Here is an 18,837-nt window from a genome sequence, read left to right on the forward strand (position 1 = left end):
AGATTCGAGTTCGTACAAAGAAGCCTTAGAAGAGGACGTTAAGTACTCGAATACACAGAATGTTTTTAAGAGACCTTAGAGAGCCCTCTTATGTTTGACAATTTTCCTTTTTATCCATTTTATTGACTCCATTGTTGGCAAATATCATTTAGCTGTCCAAAAAAGAGGAAACCCTATATTCTTATTGTCTCTTCACCTCTTTTCACGTTTCTTGGTTTACCAAGTTATTATGCCCTAAAAACAAGGATAAACTTGGTGCAATAATCAAACAATCTTACCAAAATCCAACCTAAACTGGAGATTTGCCTAAAGATCTAATATTCTACCCGAGTTGTTGAAGACATCCAAGGAAAATAAATCCAGCACATTTTGAGTCCCTAAATGGGATAATAAAGCTGCTAAACAAAGTCAGATTTGTTATGAATCCCACAACAAATAGTAGCTGCAATGGCTAAATAGTGGTGGTCTTTCCTTGATAGCATGGTTAGTCCTTCCTCAGCTCCATTAGCTCCTGCCGGATACCCGATGCATTTATAACCATGATTTCCACTTTATCTCCCTGCAAAAAAAACAAAAAAAAAAACAATTGGTGTAAATAAAATGATGGACCTGTAATTGCTCAAGGAGAGCAAGGGAAATCCTCTAAAAACTTGATAAGCATACAGTATATATGTCTCTCTCAGTCGCTGATGCAAAAACATCTTTCACCAAATCGACTGCCTCTGTTTCCGACAAAGGTGTGACGGCATCCTGCTCAATCATGTGAGGCTTGTTATGCTACCGAAGACGATCCCTGTCGTGAAACCCAAACCAATTCTATTTTTAAGCAAGATTTTCTATACCTTGGCAGGTAATAGTAGAGGACTTGGAGACTTAAGCTGGTTGTCCAGAACAGGAATGATGAGTCCTGCGCCCGTGCCTTGGGCACTGTATCCGACTCTCTCGTAAGATCCAACTGCATCATATGTGTAGACACAGCCCTTTCCTGAAACAAACATCACCATGATGGTCAGATTCTAATATATTCAGGTACATGTTTTAAGAAATAAGCACAAGTGAGAATTCATACCATCACTGTCAAGTCCACCTAGGATGTTGAAAGTATAGTAGGGGAAAAACCGCTTGTAGTAAAGGGTATTTGACAGAAGCTGAGCCATGGCAGGACAGCTCATTTGTTTGTTGTGCTGATGCTGATAGATCTGCAGTGTTAGAAATATCAGCAAGTAATTCCAGGAATCATGCTGATAGATTCTTTTCTAAACAGTAACTAAGGATTCAAATTAACCATTTAACTTGGGGATCTTTCTACTTCAAAATTCCTAGCCACAGATGCCATTATGTACAAATATGATATATTTCTGGTAAGGAAAGTGATCTCCATTTATTAAGAAAACAGTAAACATACTAATATAGTCCACAATCAACTCCCTGCATTAGAGAATTCTACCACCTTTTCTCTTGTGATCAACTTTCACCTTTCAGAAGATGGGAACATTTTGCAACTGATTAGGCAGATGATGTTGATACAATCATGACCATTATCTAGTGACTACAAATGCTGAGAATTTATTTGCTGAAATATTTATTTATCCATGCCGAGGAAGGTGACTGCTCACTGTTCGAGGAATGCGTGTGTGCACAGACATAAAGCATGCTCACATAAGGATACCTTGCAAGCCAAGACACAAGCTTCTAGAAAGCATGTAAAAAAAAAATAAAAACTTGAAACTGTTGCCAAGACATAAGCTTCTAAAAAGTTTTATGGTGCTTCCTGCAATGATATTTCAAGGTAAGTTCAATATATGCTTTTCGTGCCACAAATGAGTTTATTATTAAAAATTGCCAAAAGAGTATTCTCTGCACTTGTGCCTTTCAAGATTTGTATGTGGTCTATATCTTGTTCCATTCAGGTCGTAAATGGACAAATTAAGACCAACTCTTCTCAGGATGGGACTCCTTTTACAGAAGCAAATCTTTATGTCGCATGAACAACACTAGTTACTACAACTAGCCTATATTGATTATGAGAAGCAAGAATTTAAAAACTGATACGATCAATCCTTCAAATCAGTATTTTCCAGGCCAACCAGAAATACAGGACATGGACTAAGTGATTCGGTTTGGTCATAAACAAGGGTTATCGCAAGATAATTCTATCAAATCAGGTGTAACATCAACTACCACCCGGTTTTAGCAACAAAAAAAGAATGTCTTCCTCCTTTATTGCTTCTCCCCAGTTAGCTCTCTTCCTCTCTTCTAACTCCTCCTGGTTCTCTCTTTCCCTTTGGTACATGCCAACCTGTTACAAACTTAGTAAGTTTTGCCTAAGTTGTGCGACACTCTTGTCCACTTGTAAAAGATCAACCTCCCTATAACCTCGTAGGATCCCCTAAGAACATGCTAAAGAGCATATGGCTTATTAGAAGCATTAAACTAGAAATCCCCCAAGCAAACATTTAGTAAACACTTAATAGACAACACAAAATACAAAGATGGACTTTGCAAGCTTTGAACGGTCACGCAACAAAGGGTCCAAGGCAGTCTGCCTCACCCAAAAGTCCCTACACACATGTCATACGACACTACTGCAAAGCCAAGCGATGGGCCAACCCGACACTACCCCAAAGGCCCATTAAATCATATGCCATCTAGGTAGCTTCAAGGTGTTGAGATAGTTGACATTTCCATCACTCTGTGCAAATAAAAAACCCCAAAACGACTGACTAAAGGCTTTGCGTTTGACAATTTTGCTTTTACACAACAACCACACACTACCTACGTTTACAAGCCTAAAAAGGTCACAAAATTAAACCAAAATAAGAATGTCAAGCCTACTGCAAACCCCTTACATGATGTCTAACGCATAAACAAAATAAAAAAAAACACAAACATATAGAAACATTACATCAAACACTTTCTCTACAAGCTGTACGAGATGTTCTTCCCCACTTATTCCTTCGACGTCCTCGTCGAAGCCTTTACAGATGCTGTATCTCCTCGCCTTTGTTGTATCTTCAATCCTCTACTTTAGCTATAATGCACCACTTGGCTTCCGGTCACTCTTCGTCACTACTGTTGAGTAGTTGATCTTTGATCCATCATTGTTGCTTCAACTTGTTAATGACTTCGACTTTGGTGCGGAGTCGATGCGCTAGTCCCTCGGATGTCTTAAGTCAACTGAGCTAGATGGATGCCTGTCGAAGCTTCAGTGAGCTTCGCCTCATATAATTTGAAGTTTTAAGACCTTTCCTTCTCAAAATTTGGTTATCGACTTCTCTTTTGCTTAGTCATCACCTTTAAATAGGTTCATACCACCTCCACTTTCAATTGTTACTATGTTGGAAAATCAAGTGGACAAGCAACCTTTAGTAGAACCAATCATTATTGATGAGGGTTTGATAACCGTTGTCTATCACTAAGTCTCTCCGAAGGGAAGTGTGCAAAACTCCTTTGCCAGCTAACTAAGAAACTAGGGTACTCAGTTTTGCCAATTCTATAAAGAGTTGAGAAGGGTAAGGTAATTTAACTTCGCTCACCTCCTCGAGGGTTGTAGTTCATGTATCAAGTCGATTATTAGTCTTCGTCTACTCTTTGCTCATACTTTTGAAGCACTTAAAGTGTTTGCACTCCTAGCTATTTTGTGATTCCCCTTCGCAATATTATCAAACTTCCAGAATGCAAAAAGTATTACTCAAAAGAGCAAAATTTTGCCCTGATCTATATTAGATCTAGTCATCCCCTCTAGGATTGTACTATCTTATCCATCATTTCCTCCGCCTACTCTTTTAAGCAGAAAAGGATACAACACCATGTGCTGCCTACTCTGTTCCTTGGTCAAGCACTCCCCACACCCAGAGTCCCCCCATTTTCGACTATCTTGATAAGAAGCCTATATACATCGATCTTATAAAGTTCCCTAGCCTCTTCCCTTTTACTTTGTCTTAGTACTTAGAGCTTGTCACTGCATTCTCAACCTCCTCAGCTCCCTTCCCGACCACACCCTCTCCCTCCATGAGAGCAAGAGATTGGTGACTCCACTGAAGTCTTGCCTCTACGTTACCATAATGCTTCCATGTCCATAGCCCTACTATCTGTTGCTTTGCATTTATGTCCATTTTCTTCTCGTGATCGGTAGATTCGCCTCTACAACACTGTGGCACTCCTTTGAGACCACCCATATTCTGATCGATGTTTGGTTTTGAGTAGCTAAGCCCCTTTTGACCCCCTACTTCAGTACCTTTATGTTCTCTAAGTAGTTCACCTTAGATGATGGAAAGACAGACTGTAACTCCCATATATGGCCTCTACTATCGTATTGTATGACTTGCATCAGTTCTGTTCTCTTTGCGTCCTTTATAGCAATGCTCACTCACTTGGCCTTGTCCTGTGACTTGTTATGCTCCCTCGAGCGAACATTAGCTCTAGAGCTACTCTCCAGCAACTTAGATCATACCTCCGTATGGTTAAGTCCCTCGTGAGACTTGCTGGTACTTGCACTCAAAAATCTCATCTTTACGATACCATGACATTCATTTCTTAAATCCATAGCCCTTCTTGCAATCGTGTTGCTCACCAAAACAGAGCTATAGTAGCTCTAATCATCCCTCCATATGATTAAGTCCCTCACGGGACGTGTGTGTTGCATTGCCTCGAACTTGTTCCACCACGATTCATAGGACCGCGTCACCTCCTAGTGACGTCTTTATTGCACTCTGATCGTTATGTGGTGAAATCGAACTACAATCTCTCCCTATATGGTATCTGCCAAAACATCACAGGGCCTCCGCTATTTTCGACTATGTTCACTCATTTGGTAATCGACCTTCGTCCACTTGCACTCGAGTCACTCACAAATAAACAATATCATTGGGTCAATCCATCGCCCAACAGCTCTCGAAGTCCACAGACTTCACTGAAAATCAGTACACTATTGTTTGGATCTTAGGCCTCTGTTCCCAACACAATCTCTGCTACCCACATCTTCCATTTGGGACAACTCGAATGGTGTCAATATGATATATTCTTCATAAGCACCTGCCTTCGCAACCTCTTGCCGCATACAAGACCTTCAAACTCCAACTTTACTACTGCACGTTGAATTGACTTCATGCCTTAGTCCCTTTGTCAATAGCCTTCCCGAGATAAGGTGTATGTGTTTCGAAGCTCCCTTTAACTTTGGCACCATGCAATAAGAGTCAGCTCTATCAAAATGAGGAACCCAAGGAATGACATGATCTCGCTCTTACCTCTACAAGAGTTCATGTCCTCAACCTTTGTCCAAATAAAGCTCCACGAAGTTAGTGCTTATGCTCCATGTTCTATCTTCAAAGTCGACTCCCTTCATGCGACTTAGGTACTTTACTAAGTCTCACCCAAATTGCTTCGCTCCGCGGTTTGCATTAAGATGATGGTTGCCTTCACGTTCACCATTCCACGGGTTAGTCCTCCATTAAGCCTAATCTCCTCATCGACTATAAATGTGTCTTCGTTTGGTATTTGCCTTCAATCGCACCCCCACAATCTCACAAAGCATCACCTCATATGAGATTTTACGACAACTCCTCGTCGCTTGCTCGATCCTTTAAGCTCCATGGAGCTTTCGTCTTGAGGTACCTTTCTCAACATGTATGGCCCGCTATCTTATTAGAGCAACTTTCCCCTTTGCATGCTTCCCACTAGAAGTTTCGGAGACCATCTCTGTGAACTACTCCACCTTACTGAACAAAATATACGTTGTTCCGCCACTATGAATACACTTTGTCAGATTGTGACTCTTTGCCAATGCAACTCTCTCCTACACCCTACAAGGCCTAGCAACGTGCTGAACCGACTGCATAATTCTATCTTATGAAAGCATCCATCTCACGCCAAAGAAAAAGTTCCTATGCTCCATGGCATTGAATTTCAATCGTCTTAGGATGACCATGGACAGACCGTCATCTGCATATAAGCCATTACATGAGTATCAAATTCTGAGTCGACAATTCCCCTAACTCTATAAATTTGCATAAACTCTTTCGATCGTGGAGTAACCTAACCCTCACACGGTCTCATCTTTTGCTAAGCATCCCCCACTTGCATCGAGCTAGATTGGCAACATCAAGTCATAGCTCAAACTCAGCCATCCCAACCTTTGTATACTACATAGTCTTTCTAGCTCGCTTGTTCTTATCGTGCTTTCCGTATAAAGGGTTGGTCATTTATCTGAATGCCAATCTCGGATGCCTGCTTCTCTAAGCGACTCCTTTCCTTATGTCTCTATATTTGTTTCCCTCAAACGGTCACTTGTGTTATCTGCCCTCATTGCAACTTTTCTAGGTCCCCCATATTACTGGCCAAGTGTTTCCTAGTGTGCTTGTCTCACTCTAATGTCATCTGTCATGGACTTAGCTAGTTTTGTCTAAGTCATATGGTACCCTTACGTGTTTGTCCATAAAGGGTCAGTCTCCCCATGACCTCGCAAGGTCCCTTAAGGACCTACAAATAAGACTAGTTACGAGTTAAAAGTGTTAATTTCGAAATCCCACAAGCAGACATTTTAATAAACGCTTGATACGCAATGTAAAATACAAAAATGGACTTCGCAAACTTCGAACAATCATACAACAAAAGGACCAAAGGCAATCCACAACGTCCAAAAATCCCCATATAACACAGCTGCAAAGCCAAACGATAAACTAACCCAAGACAATACCCAAAAGTCCATCCAACCATATGCCACCTATGTAGGTGGTTAGATAGTTGACATTTTTTAGCTACTTAGTGCACATGAAAAACATTCAAAGCTGGCTGGAGGCTTTGTTTTTGAACAAATTTGGCTGCACAATGATCGTACACAACCTACGTTTACAATACTAAAATGACCACAAAACTCAACCAAAATGGGACTATCAAGCAGTGATTTAAAAAGGCGCTCAGACGCTCGCCTCGCCCCAAGGTGGTTAGATAGTTGACATTTTTTAGCTGCTTAGTGCACATGAAAAACATTCAAAGCTGGCTGGAGGCTTTGTTTCTGAACAAATTTGCCTGCACGATGATCGTACACAACCTACGTTTATAATACTAAAACGACCACAAAACTCAACCAAAATGGGACTATCAAGCAGTGATTTAAAAAGGCGCTCGGGCGCTCGCCTAGGCGAGGCGAGGCCCGAGCGCCTTGCTAAACTTCCAAGCGACGCGCTTCAAAGAGGCGCCGCCTAGGCGCTCGCTCGAGCCCAGGCGTTGGGCGCTTCGGGCGAGCGCCTGTGTTAAACTAGGCGACCGAACCAGGATTTTAGGTTTGGTTCGGTCTCCGATGGTTAGTTGGTTCAATCGAACCAACTAAAATCGATATCAGTTGTCGCTGCCCAACCCTAATCGGCTAACACTGCTCGTTGTCGCTATCGCTCCCGCGCCCACTACTCGCCGTTGTCGCTGCTCGCAACCGCTGCCGCTGTCGCCGCTCCCGCTCCTGCTCCCGCTGCCGTTGCCGCTACTCGCTGCTGTCGCTGTCGCCGCTCCCGCTCCCGCTGCCTCGTTACACTCCCGTTCCGGCTCCCGCTACCGCTACCGCTGCCTCGTTACACTCCCGTTCCGGCTCCCGCTACCGCTACCGCTTCCTCTTTTCTCAGTCAGCACCCCCTTACACTCTTTCTTCTCCTTTTGTATACTGTTAACAGTATACTGTATACTATTAATATTGTTAAGTTTATTTAAAATTATTAATTTTCAATACTGTTAATAGATTAATAATATATTATTTTGATTTTAATACTATTAATTTTTATTTATTTAAAATTATTGTTAGGTTTCAAGATAAATGGCAAGTGTACAAGGCAACTCAATAGAGTCTCCAATTTTCATTTATGATTTTGTATCATAGATTTTTTTAATTTAATAACATATTTTTATTTAAAATTTTAAATAATTATATTTATTAATTATATTATATATTTTTATATTTTAGCGTCTCGCTTCGTTCGGGAAAGCGCCTAGCGCCTCGAGTGTTTTTGGACCTTAACGCCTTTTGGCGCCTAGTGCTTTTTAAATCACTGCTATCAAGCCTATTGTAAACCCCTTACATGCTGTCTAAGGCATGAATTGATGTTGGTACAAAAAAATTACACCAAACACCTTCCCTACAAGTTGCCCATGATAGATCTGTACACCAGCATACCATGCATTGATGCTGGTACTATCAAACCTGTACTGATCTTGAAACCTTGATCAAAAGAGCTCATATGTTAAGAGGGTACTTTGTTCAGACTAGCATACCTCCTCTAGAGCAGTCTTTTATGTACTTTTTCCAAGGCATAAGGATACAGTAGAGCATACTCATTTTGTAGGAGAAAAGAATGAAGAGCATATAACGCTGACATGGATCCTAAGTCTAAATTAGAGAAAGTAGTTGTAGCACATGTAAAGCATAGTTTCCGTACAGGTGAAATATGCATTGCAACTTTGCTTAACAATCCTCCAGCTGAATTTTGTTACTTAAGACAGAAAATATTCAATGGACCTACAAATGGGCACAATATATTATGAATAAAGTCTTAAATTAACAAAAGAAGGAATGCCCTTTCACATGGTTTGAACATGTCCAAGGGAGATGTACAAAATGCACTCACTAGATAAGATGAGTCAGTTAAAATTATTAGCATGGGAAGCAGTATAGAAAGACATAAGAATACAAGAATAAATTTGATAGCTCTTAGTTAAAGTAGTGATATTGCCTTTAATAGATAAAATTCAATGGTAGGAAAAGATCCATGCAGCCAACCAAGTAAAATAGGTAGTGATGAACATATAAGAATGGGAGTACCAGTATGATACATCACAGTAATTAGAGTCCATTAGTAGCTAACAATATAACTACTCGTGTATAGTTTAAACTGCAATATGCTAAATTCTCATTGCAACTCTTGTCCTCATTTCTCTATGCTATATTCATGAGAGAGAAATTCTTAAAAAGCTAAAATAAGAGAAGTTAGAGACCACTGAACAAGTAGACTGACGGTCGTTGGCACTAAAATACTACTAAAGATAGGCCAACACAATCAACCAGCAGGTTTCTTCTTCCTAGTTTCCGTGTATGTATCACTTGTCATTATGTTGATATAACAGAATTTTTTATTTTCTTGCCTATTTTCATCTTTTTTTTCCATTAAATATAATCCTAAATCCTAATTTGCTTTAGAACTCTAGATTACCTACCTGTGAATATCTGAATTTTTAAACATTGGGTTTAGAGTTCTTAAACAACAAAAAGAACGCACTGGCAAATATAAGGCCTTTACTGCCCAATCTCATAGAGTTCTCCTATTAACATTCAGTTACTATAGCTTTCTTAGAGCATGTTATTTCTTATACTTCTCACTAAAAAATTTGTGCATGCTCTATGGGCTCCCAAGATTTGAAGTAATGATGTAACCATTCATATCAAAATATGACTACCAAAACATCTTTGTTGTATCATTTACAAAAGCAACCAAAGATAATCCCTGGACCTTCACAGTATTAAGTAAGAGGAACAAAAGATTAGTTATCAATGAGATCCATGGACCATTCATGATATCTGAAAACAACAACACATCTTTTTGTGGACACAAAATTGATATTTCCATTGCAGTGTTTTGAAAAAACACCAAGAATACCTTATATTTGGTAACAAAATTCTAAATTTAAGTCTCATGATATGTACCTTAAGTTTGTCAATGTCACCATGAGATATAAAAGATTGTTTAAAGCTTATAAGATGAGCAAACTTGGAGCAGACCAACGAGAAAACAAAATATTTAGTGAAATTTGAGTTCAACTAAACTGTTTTCGACATTTTTTATGAATGATAAAAAATGCATTTCTCTGATTTGGATGTCCCCTTAAACAATTGGAACCATGAAGATATTAGCTTCTGGTCATGTCTAAATGAAGCATAAAAGACAAATAAGAACAAAGGGGAAAGTGACTCTGTTTCTATACCAAGATTTCTAGCATTTTATCACATTACAATTCCATCGTCACCTTGAAGGCTATATGGATCATGATTACCTGGAAACAGAGGTATTCAGATGTCTGGAAAAGGAGTTGGAACTGTACAACACCGCATGCAAATTGTTTAGCCACAAGGCATGAGATGTAGGGCAATTGGCCTACTCCAAGGGATGCCCTCTCAAAAGCATGAGAACTAAACAACTTTTTGCCACCACTATTTAATAAAAAAAATAATAAAAAGAACCTAAAGTTCTACCTGAGTCAGCATGTTTCTAACAGAACCAAATTAGCTCAACTTAATTTGTTAAAAGTACACCCTGCATGGAAATACTTTGGATAGCATAATCAAGAAAGTGAAGGCAGTGAGTTTCAAATGTGAACGACCACTGCCATCATACCCTCAGCCAATTGAATAGGAAAGATGTGTCTTGCAGATCTAATGGACATAAGATTAGAGGCACAAGACATAAATCACCATTAAAAAATTATAATTTTTCAATGGCAGTGTGGCATGACATTCACTGAGGTCTAAGTGTGTGTCATATGCTTCCAGCCTAAACTGCACCTCATCACTGCATATCTGGGATACAATGTATGTGTGTGTGAGAGAGAGAAAGAGAGAGAGAGAGTTTAAGGTCTATGGGCATACTTATTTTTGCTCTGAAAATGTTCATTATCCCCTTCAAAATATTGAAGATCAATAGTTGGTCAAATGTGTGAATTTAAATTAATCATGCTCTCATGGCTGGTTAAATTGTGAGATGAGTGGTAGACTTTTGTCTAGAAGTTATGTTTATATACAACACACGGTAAGATATATTTCTCATTATGATACATTCAAATCTAGATTTCCAAGAATGACTAAAACATTGGTCAATCTAAGTTGCGATGAGTTTGTTAAATAACAGAAGGACTAATTTTTAATTTTTTTTTTTTTTCAATTGGCTCTATGACATTCACCACTTATGTGATAGGACTCTAGCAGGGTTGGGTCCTACTCAACCAAGAAGCAGTTAATAAAACCCTATGAGATTGTAATAAACCTCATCTAGCCGCCTCTATCCTATAAAGAAGAGTAGCTAGGGTTTATATTTGGGTCTTTGGGCTTCCTAGCTGCCGCCCCCTTTTACTGGGCTGGTTGGTTAGGGTTGAGGGCAAAAGGGTAACTCACTTAGGAAGCAACCCCTAGGGCTAGGGTTTGGAGCCCTATATAAACATGTAGCTTCCATCTCTTTGGAAATAAGATCTATCTACAATTGCAGCTATTTGACCGACTTTTAGGAGGGTGGAACCCCTAAAGCGTTCCAAGGAGTGATCTCCCTCAAAGATCAATCTACATAGAATTCCTCTGGGGTTCTATCATCTGGTATCAAAGCAGCGATCTTGCTGCTTTTGCTGCTATCCCTACCGCCCACGACTAGCTAAGCAATTCCCACAATTTCTCTTGACGTCGCCATCTCTACCGTCATCTTCTGTCGTAGATCAAATCAATCTACTGTCGTCACCTCCAATTGCATCAGAGATATGGTATTCTCCTATCAGTAATACCTTTTGCTGCTGCAATTTTCCATTCAAAATACCAAGAAGAAGTCTTCTTATCTATCCCATGCTGCGAATTCCTTTCGTCGCAAAATTTATCATCTTTGCGAACGAAAGATTGCTGCAGAAAATTTCAGCCGCATATTGTTGCTTTTAACCGATCTATTTGCTTTCCTTTTTGAACGAAATTTCTTATACGCTTCATAGATCATCTTGGCTTCAATCTAAGATTGATCTATTGAGAAATTCATCTCTAAAAACGTTCTTGTATTGTTGCAAATTTTCGTTGCAAACCGCTGGAATTTTTCGACGAGAATTCTGCTATCGCAACTTGCACCAATCTCCTTGCTGTTATACTATCGAAATTTTTTTTATTAAATTTGTTATCATTGTTGTTATCTAAACTAACATTTTGTTGTCAAATTCCCTCCTCAAATCTCTTGGTTTTTGCTAGAAATTTCGTCGAGAAACCGATGTTTCTTTGACGATAATTCTGCTCATACAAGACAACACCTATCTGCAGCAACTTTCACTGATTTCTATCAAACCTTTGCTGCCATCTACCACAGATCTAAAACTTTTTTCCTAACCTTCATCCACTACCATCACAACCCTAAAACTCCACCAAACCACACCCTCAAACTGCACCCAAAACAGCCAAAAAACAAGCCTAAAACCGCAGCCTACATCCACCAATCCACCAACCCTTTCGACCACCACTTCTCTCAACCGATACATGCCTTTAACCCGACAACAAAAGAGAGATCTTAATATTACAGATTTGGAGGCATATACTATGACATCTGAGGAGGCAATCAATGCAAAATTCGAAGCCTTCGAGATGCGAATGGAGGATAAGATTCGAACTCTCTTTATCGAACTTAGTTTGGGCCGATCACCAAGCCCGAAGAAATCACATCAAGAGGAGAGCTCTGACCAATCACACCAAGCCTGAAGAGATGACTTCCAAGAGAGGGGAGGCTCTATGATCGATCCCCACTATCCACGCATGAGGGTGGACTTCCCTAGATAGGAAGAAGGAGACCTGATTGGTTGGATCTCGCGCGCGGAGCGATATTTTTGGTACCACAAAACCGCGAACACATCTATGGTGGAAATTACAGCTATACATCTTGAAGGGGATGACATACATTGGTTTGACTGGTTCGAACGCACTGATGGAGTCCTCTCATGGCGACAATTCAAAGAAGGACTGCTGATCCGCTTCGGACCAACTGATTACGAGAACATTGAAGGACAACTAGCAAAGATCCGACAAACCTCTACCATTCAGGAGTACCAAACCAGGTTTGAAAGGTTATCTAATCAAACTCGTGATTGGTCTGAAAAACAGCTATTGGGGACCTTCATTGAGGGCTTGAAGCCGGAGATCCGGGGAGAAGTTAAAGAGCGTCAACCGTACACGCTTTTGGCAACCATCTCTTTCGTACGACTTCAAGAGGAGCGATTGAATCATGAAGCCCGGAGGACTAGGGTCGCTCCCCGACTAGCAATACTGAAGCCCTCAGCCCCCCCACTGTTAACCGAGCCCTTGCACCAAAAAGGTTGACAAGAGAAGAGCTTCGGGAGCGATCTGCGAAGGGGTTATGTTGGCATTGCGACGAGCCAAGGAGCCGTGAGCATCGCTGTAAAAAAGGAAGACTTGTGATTGAACCAGTAGAAGAGGTCATTAAACATCTAGAAGAGAGCCTTGAACATCTAGAAGAGAGCGGAAGAAGAGTCACAACCGACCGACTTTATAGTACACGCGCTAGCCGGCTACTCAAACCCGCAAACGATGAAAGTTGGAGGCCTTCTCAAACAACAACCAATCATTGTTCTCATCGACACGGGCAGCACTAATAACTTCCTAAACAGTAAGGTTGCTGCTCGGATGGCGCTCCATATCGAAGGTTGCAGCAAGTTTGATGTAAAGGTCGTCGACGGCAGAATCTTAAAGTGTGACCAAAGATGCTCGCAAGTGAAACTATTATTGCAAGACCAAGAAATTATCACCGACTTCTTCCTCCTACCAATTGATGACTATGAGGCCGTGCTTGGCATAGAATGGCTGACTACGCTGGGTGATGTCTCTTGGAACTTTTCCAAATTAATTATGAAATTCTACTACAAAGGCAAACAGATCATCCTACGTGGGAAGCGCGGAAGCAACGTAACCACTGTTTTGACCCAACGATTGGGGAAAGTTTTACACAAGGTAAATGGTGGCTTTTTGATGCATCTCCAACAGCAACCAAAGGGGAAGAAAATATAAATTGAAGATCAAAATCTCGTCCAATTGCTTGCTGAATTTATCGACATTTTTGCTGAGTCGCGCGATCTTCCTCTTACTCGGCAACATGACCATCGGATTCCAATCCTTCCAGGCAAACCACCAGCGAACACTCGGCTGTACCGTTATCCTCACCTCCAGAAGGATGAAATTGAAAAATTGTAAAGAAGACGCTTGAAACAGGGGTGATTGAGCCAAGTTACAGCCCCTATTCCTCATCGATGCTACTTGTACGCAAGAAAGACGGAACTTGACGGATATGCATCAACTACTAAGCTTTAAATGACATCACCATCAAGGACAAGTACCTAATACCAGTGGTGGATGAACTTCTTGATGAGTTAAAATGAGCTCGAGTCTTCACGAAGTTGGACCTCCGATCCGGTTACCACCAAATTCGGGTATGTGAAGACGATATTCCAAAAACTGCATTCCGCACGTATGACGACCATTATGAATTCTTAGTAATGCCTTTTGGATTCACTAATGCTCCTTTAACCTGCCAAAGTCTTATGAACGATATTTTTCGGAGCTTTCTTTACAAATTTGTGCTGATATTTTTCAATGATATTCTCATTTACAGCTCTTCTCTTGAGACTCACTTTCAGCATTTACGGGTTGTTTTGACGATCCTTCGGGAGAATACACTTTTTGTTAAGCAACCAAAGTACAACTTTCTCCAGCAAAAAGTAGAGTACCTTGGGCACATAATATCAGGAGTGACGGTAGACCCAACAAAAATTGAAGCAATGCAAGGCTGGTCGAAACCTACAAACATGAAATTACTACGCGGGTTCCTTGGACTAACGGGCTACTACCGAAAATTTGTCAAGGACTATGGGAAGATCAGTGCAACCCTCACTTCTCTCCTGAAAAAAAAATGTCTTCCAATGGTCGGACAAAGCCTCTGTTGCCTTCGACAAACTTAAGGCACCCATGACGACGACGCCGATGCTAACGCTACCAGATTTCGACAAAATTGAAGCAATGCAAGGCTGGTCGAAACCTACAAACATGAAATTACTACGCGGGTTCCTTGGACTAACGGGCTACTACCGAAAATTTGTCAAGGACTATGGGAAGATTAGTGCACCCCTCACTTCTCTCCTGAAAAAAAATGTCTTCCAATGGTCGGACAAAGCCTCTGTTGCCTTCGACAAACTTAAGGCACCCATGACGACGACGCCGGTGCTAACGCTACCAGATTTCAGCCAACCCTTCATCAATGAGGCCAACGCATCTGGAGTCCGAATTGGAGCCGTTCTTATGCAAGATGGTTGACCACTCGTATACACCAGCAAGGCATTGTCCCCCTCCCATCAAAACATGTCAATATATGATAAGGAGATGCTCGCCATTGTGCATGCAGTAACGAGGTGAAGACCCTACCTGATCGGTCGATGATTTCAAATTAAAACCGATCATAGAAGCCTCAAGTACTTTTTGGAGCAGAAGATATCATCCCCTAAGCAGCAAAAATGGGTAACCAAACTTCTAGTATTTGATTATGAAATTATTTACAAAAAGGGGAAAGAAAACATTGTTGCAGATGCACTCTCACGGCTACCTGAGCAAGCTAAATTTTCAGCCATCTCCCTTCTTACCATGGGCTTCCTCGAGGACATTAGGGAAGAATGGAAGAAGGATCAAGAGATTAGCAACATCAAAAAAAAATTGGAGGAGGATCCAAGTGCAATAGCCCACTACACTTGGGATTCGAGGGATCTACGCTACAAAGGTCGTATTGTGCTTATACCCGACTCCCCTTGCATCAAAATCATCCTGCATGAAATGCACTCCACACCTTCAGCAGGGCACTCCAGATTTTTAAGAACCTACAAAAGAGTGAAGCAAATTTTTTATTGGAGAGGGATGAAAAAAAATATTTCTGAATATGTGGCACAATGTGGTATATGTCAACAGCACAAGGGTGAAACAGTGGCAAGTCCAGGGAAGCTACAACCACTACCCATACCGGACTCGGTGTGGACTGACATCTCTATGGACTTCATCAAAGGGCTACCACCTTCTAAAGGCAAAAGCATAATTCTCGTAGTAGTTGATTAACTTATGAAATATGCTCATTTTTTGTGCTGTGCGAAATCCCTACACTACTGCTAGCATTGCCTAGATTTTCATAGAAAATATTGTTAAATTGTATGGGATGCCAAGGTCCATTGTAAGTGATTGTGACAGGATCCTCACCAGTAAATTTTGGACCGAATTATTTCAGTTACAGGGCACCAAACTCAAGATGAGCACAACATATCATCCACAAACTGACAGCCAAACTGAGGTGGTAAACAGGTGTTTAGAGACGTACCTTCGGTGTTTCGCTAGTGACCGGCCAAAGGAGTGGGCGAAATGGCTTCCCTGGGCTGAATGGTGGTATAATACTACATATCATTCATCTACAAAACGTGCCCTTTATGAAGCACTGTATGGTTGGCCGACCCCTGTGATTCCAAAGTATATAATTGGCTCGGCCAAGGTAGATCAGGTCGACTAAGAATTGATTGACAGGGACAAACTCCTACAACTGCTAAAGGATAATCTCTTTACCGCTCAAGCTAGAATGAAGCAGCAAGCTGACACACGACGAAGCGAAAGAGAATTTTCAGTAGGAGATTGGGTTTATCTTCGCCTATAGCTATACAAGCAACTATCCATCAACACACGAGCCTCCATGAAACTATCCCCACGTTTTTATGGGCCCTATCAGATCATAGAGCGTATTGGAGTTGTGGCGTACAGACTTAAATTGTTTGAGGATGCCAAAATTCACACCGTCTTCCACGTGTCATGCCTGAAGCCCAAGTTGGGGGAACACGAGTCACCCTAGATCCAACTGCCTAACACCACTGATGATGGAGATATTCAAGCCCAGCCACAAGTCATCCTCGACCGTAGAATTGTGATGCATCATCGACGTCCCTCTACTGAAGTACTAGTGCATTAGAATAATTTACCACTTGAAGACGCCACATAGGAATCACATGTGGAGTTGAAGACCCGGTTCCCTGAGTTCATGGAACCTCAGCCTTAAGGACAAGGCTGATTTGGAGAGGGCAAGCTTGATAGGACCCTAGCAGGGTTGGGTCATACTCAACCAAGAAGCATCTAATAAAACCCTATGAGATTATAATAAACCCCACCTAGCCACCTCTATCCTATAAAGAAGAGTGGCTAGGGTTTATATTTGGGTCTTTGGGCTTCCTAACCGCCGCCCCCTTTTACTGGGCTGGTTGGTTAGGGTTGACGGCAAAAAGGGTAACTCACTTAGGAAGCAGCCCCTAGGGCTAGGGTTTGGAGCCCTATATAAGCATGTAGCTTCCATCTCTTTGAAAATAAGATCTATCTACAATTATAGCCATTTGGCCAACTTCTACGAGGGTGGAACCCCTATAGCGTTCCAAGGAGTGATCTCCCTCAAAGATCAATCTACATAGAATTCCTCTGGGGTTCTATCATCATGACATTTATAAGTATCCAAAGGTGGAAATGTAGTATTTGGACTGTAAAACTTATTGTGATGCATCATCTGATAACTGTTGTCCAAAATCTACATCAAAAAAATTGTTGATGGAAAGTATATGAGAAAAAGTAATTAAGAAAACAGTCCTAACAGGACTATGCAGGTTTTAAATAAGCGTTGATGGGAAACCTAACCAGATATATTAATATAAAGAGAAGGTAATTGGGATAGTATAATATGCAAATTATGCATCACCAGTAAAAGAAAAGCACTAAAACGATTTTTTGAGTATTATGAGAAAGCATCTTGTAACCCCATCTGACTCACTTCTGTCTCTTTTCTATTTTTCCCTTCTCAAAAATATAAATTTCTTACTTTTTGCTGTAATATAGGCAGTGCCACCATTTGTATCTACTGAGTATTTACTTTTCGTTTTTTTGAGGCCCTATAAAAGTAATGTACAACTAACCTTCTTTTCAGATCAGAGGTTCCTAGTGCGGTCAAAGCTGATCATCTACCACTTACTTGATAGATCTTAATTGGCTGTTTTAGGGGGTTATGTAGTTTTTAATTGTAGCTTTTCATCTTATGAAATTTAGTTCCGATCTAAAGCTTTTGAAGCATTTTGAATCAATGGACTTGTTAAAGAGTGGCAATCGCTTTTATGAGTGAGGTAATTGACTTCAAACAAGTCATTTGTTAAGCGAGGTTTCCATATCAACAACCATGGGCACCAAAACGAAATAAGAATGCAAATTAGACCTAAGATCCACATGATCTAACGATCAAAAGCAACTTAAAGTAATAAAAACATCACTGTTTCATCGCTTACCAGGTGCCTCGCCGCCAAGTTCTTCTGCAGAGCCTTTAGATCACCCTGGAAGCCCGAAGATGCCATCACGCACTTGTCCGCTCTGCACAACAACCGAACAGACAAAACATCAAATAGCTTGTCAGCATGAACCGAAAACCCAGGCTGGAAAACCCAGCAAACTAACGCAGCACAAGGGATTCGACCGTACAGTTTGCAGATCTTGGAGTAATCGCGGGTGTAGATACTGTAGCCTACGGAAAGCCTCGTGTCGGCGGCGATCACGCAGTAGTCCGTTCCCGCGATCGCAACGCACGTCCTGCAGCAAAGAGAACGAGAGGATGAAAACGCACATATCAAGAATTTGAAAGGAGGGCGGAGACAGGGAGATGGTGCGCACCCTCCGTTGTTCTCGTACACCCAGTCGCGGCGCAGAGCCATCTTGATGTTCTTCTTCTTGTCGTCGATGATGCAATGCGAGGGGGGGTCTGAAGCTATGTAGCGTTTTCTTTTCGGGGTCTTCGTTTCTTTTTCCTCAAGGCAGGGGATGGGAATACGATGGGCTCGGAACCGGGTCGGGCCGAGTCATCCTCCCCTGAGCCGAAACGCGTTGGGTTGAATTGGAAAGTTGTCACGGTTTATTTTGTGATTCCTCAAGAACATTTTCGTTGCATATTATTTATTTATTATTATGACAACCAAAAAATCACTAATAATATATTTTAGAAAATATATAACCACTTATTA

The 18,837-nt window shown here is 41.1% G+C and overlaps 1 protein-coding gene across 1 annotated transcript; it reads right to left on the bottom strand.

The window, feature by feature from the left end:
• Positions 1-252: 252 nt before the first annotated feature.
• LOC103968768 (proteasome subunit beta type-1) lies at positions 253-18,702 on the bottom strand. Its single transcript, XM_009382080.3, has 7 exons — positions 18,491-18,702; positions 18,302-18,409; positions 18,112-18,193; positions 1,070-1,199; positions 843-985; positions 664-750; positions 253-559 (listed from the first exon to the last, which is right to left on the bottom strand). The coding sequence occupies exons 1-7, from the start codon at positions 18,529-18,531 to the stop codon at positions 485-487; spliced, it is 666 nt and encodes a 221-aa protein (XP_009380355.1). The 5' UTR covers positions 18,532-18,702; the 3' UTR covers positions 253-484.
• Between the last annotated feature and the right edge of the window lie 135 nt (positions 18,703-18,837).

This window comes from Musa acuminata, chromosome BXJ1-2 (genome assembly GCF_036884655.1).
Source record: "Musa acuminata AAA Group cultivar baxijiao chromosome BXJ1-2, Cavendish_Baxijiao_AAA, whole genome shotgun sequence".
NCBI classification, from domain to species: Eukaryota; Viridiplantae; Streptophyta; class Magnoliopsida; order Zingiberales; family Musaceae; genus Musa; species Musa acuminata.

What these genes read in the sequence shown, in the direction of transcription:
- LOC103968768 (XM_009382080.3), bottom strand. Translation starts at nt 18,531, where the DNA reads ATGGCTCTGCGCCGCGACTGGGTGTACGAGAACAACGGAGG. An exon ending in AGGTGGACTTGACAGTGATG is followed by an intron (nt 986 to 1,069) that starts GTATGAATTCTC and finishes TGTTTGTTTCAG; the next exon opens with GAAAGGGCTGTGTCTACACA. An exon ending in CTCTACTATTACCTGCCAAG is followed by an intron (nt 751 to 842) that starts GTATAGAAAATC and finishes ATGATTGAGCAG; the next exon opens with GATGCCGTCACACCTTTGTC.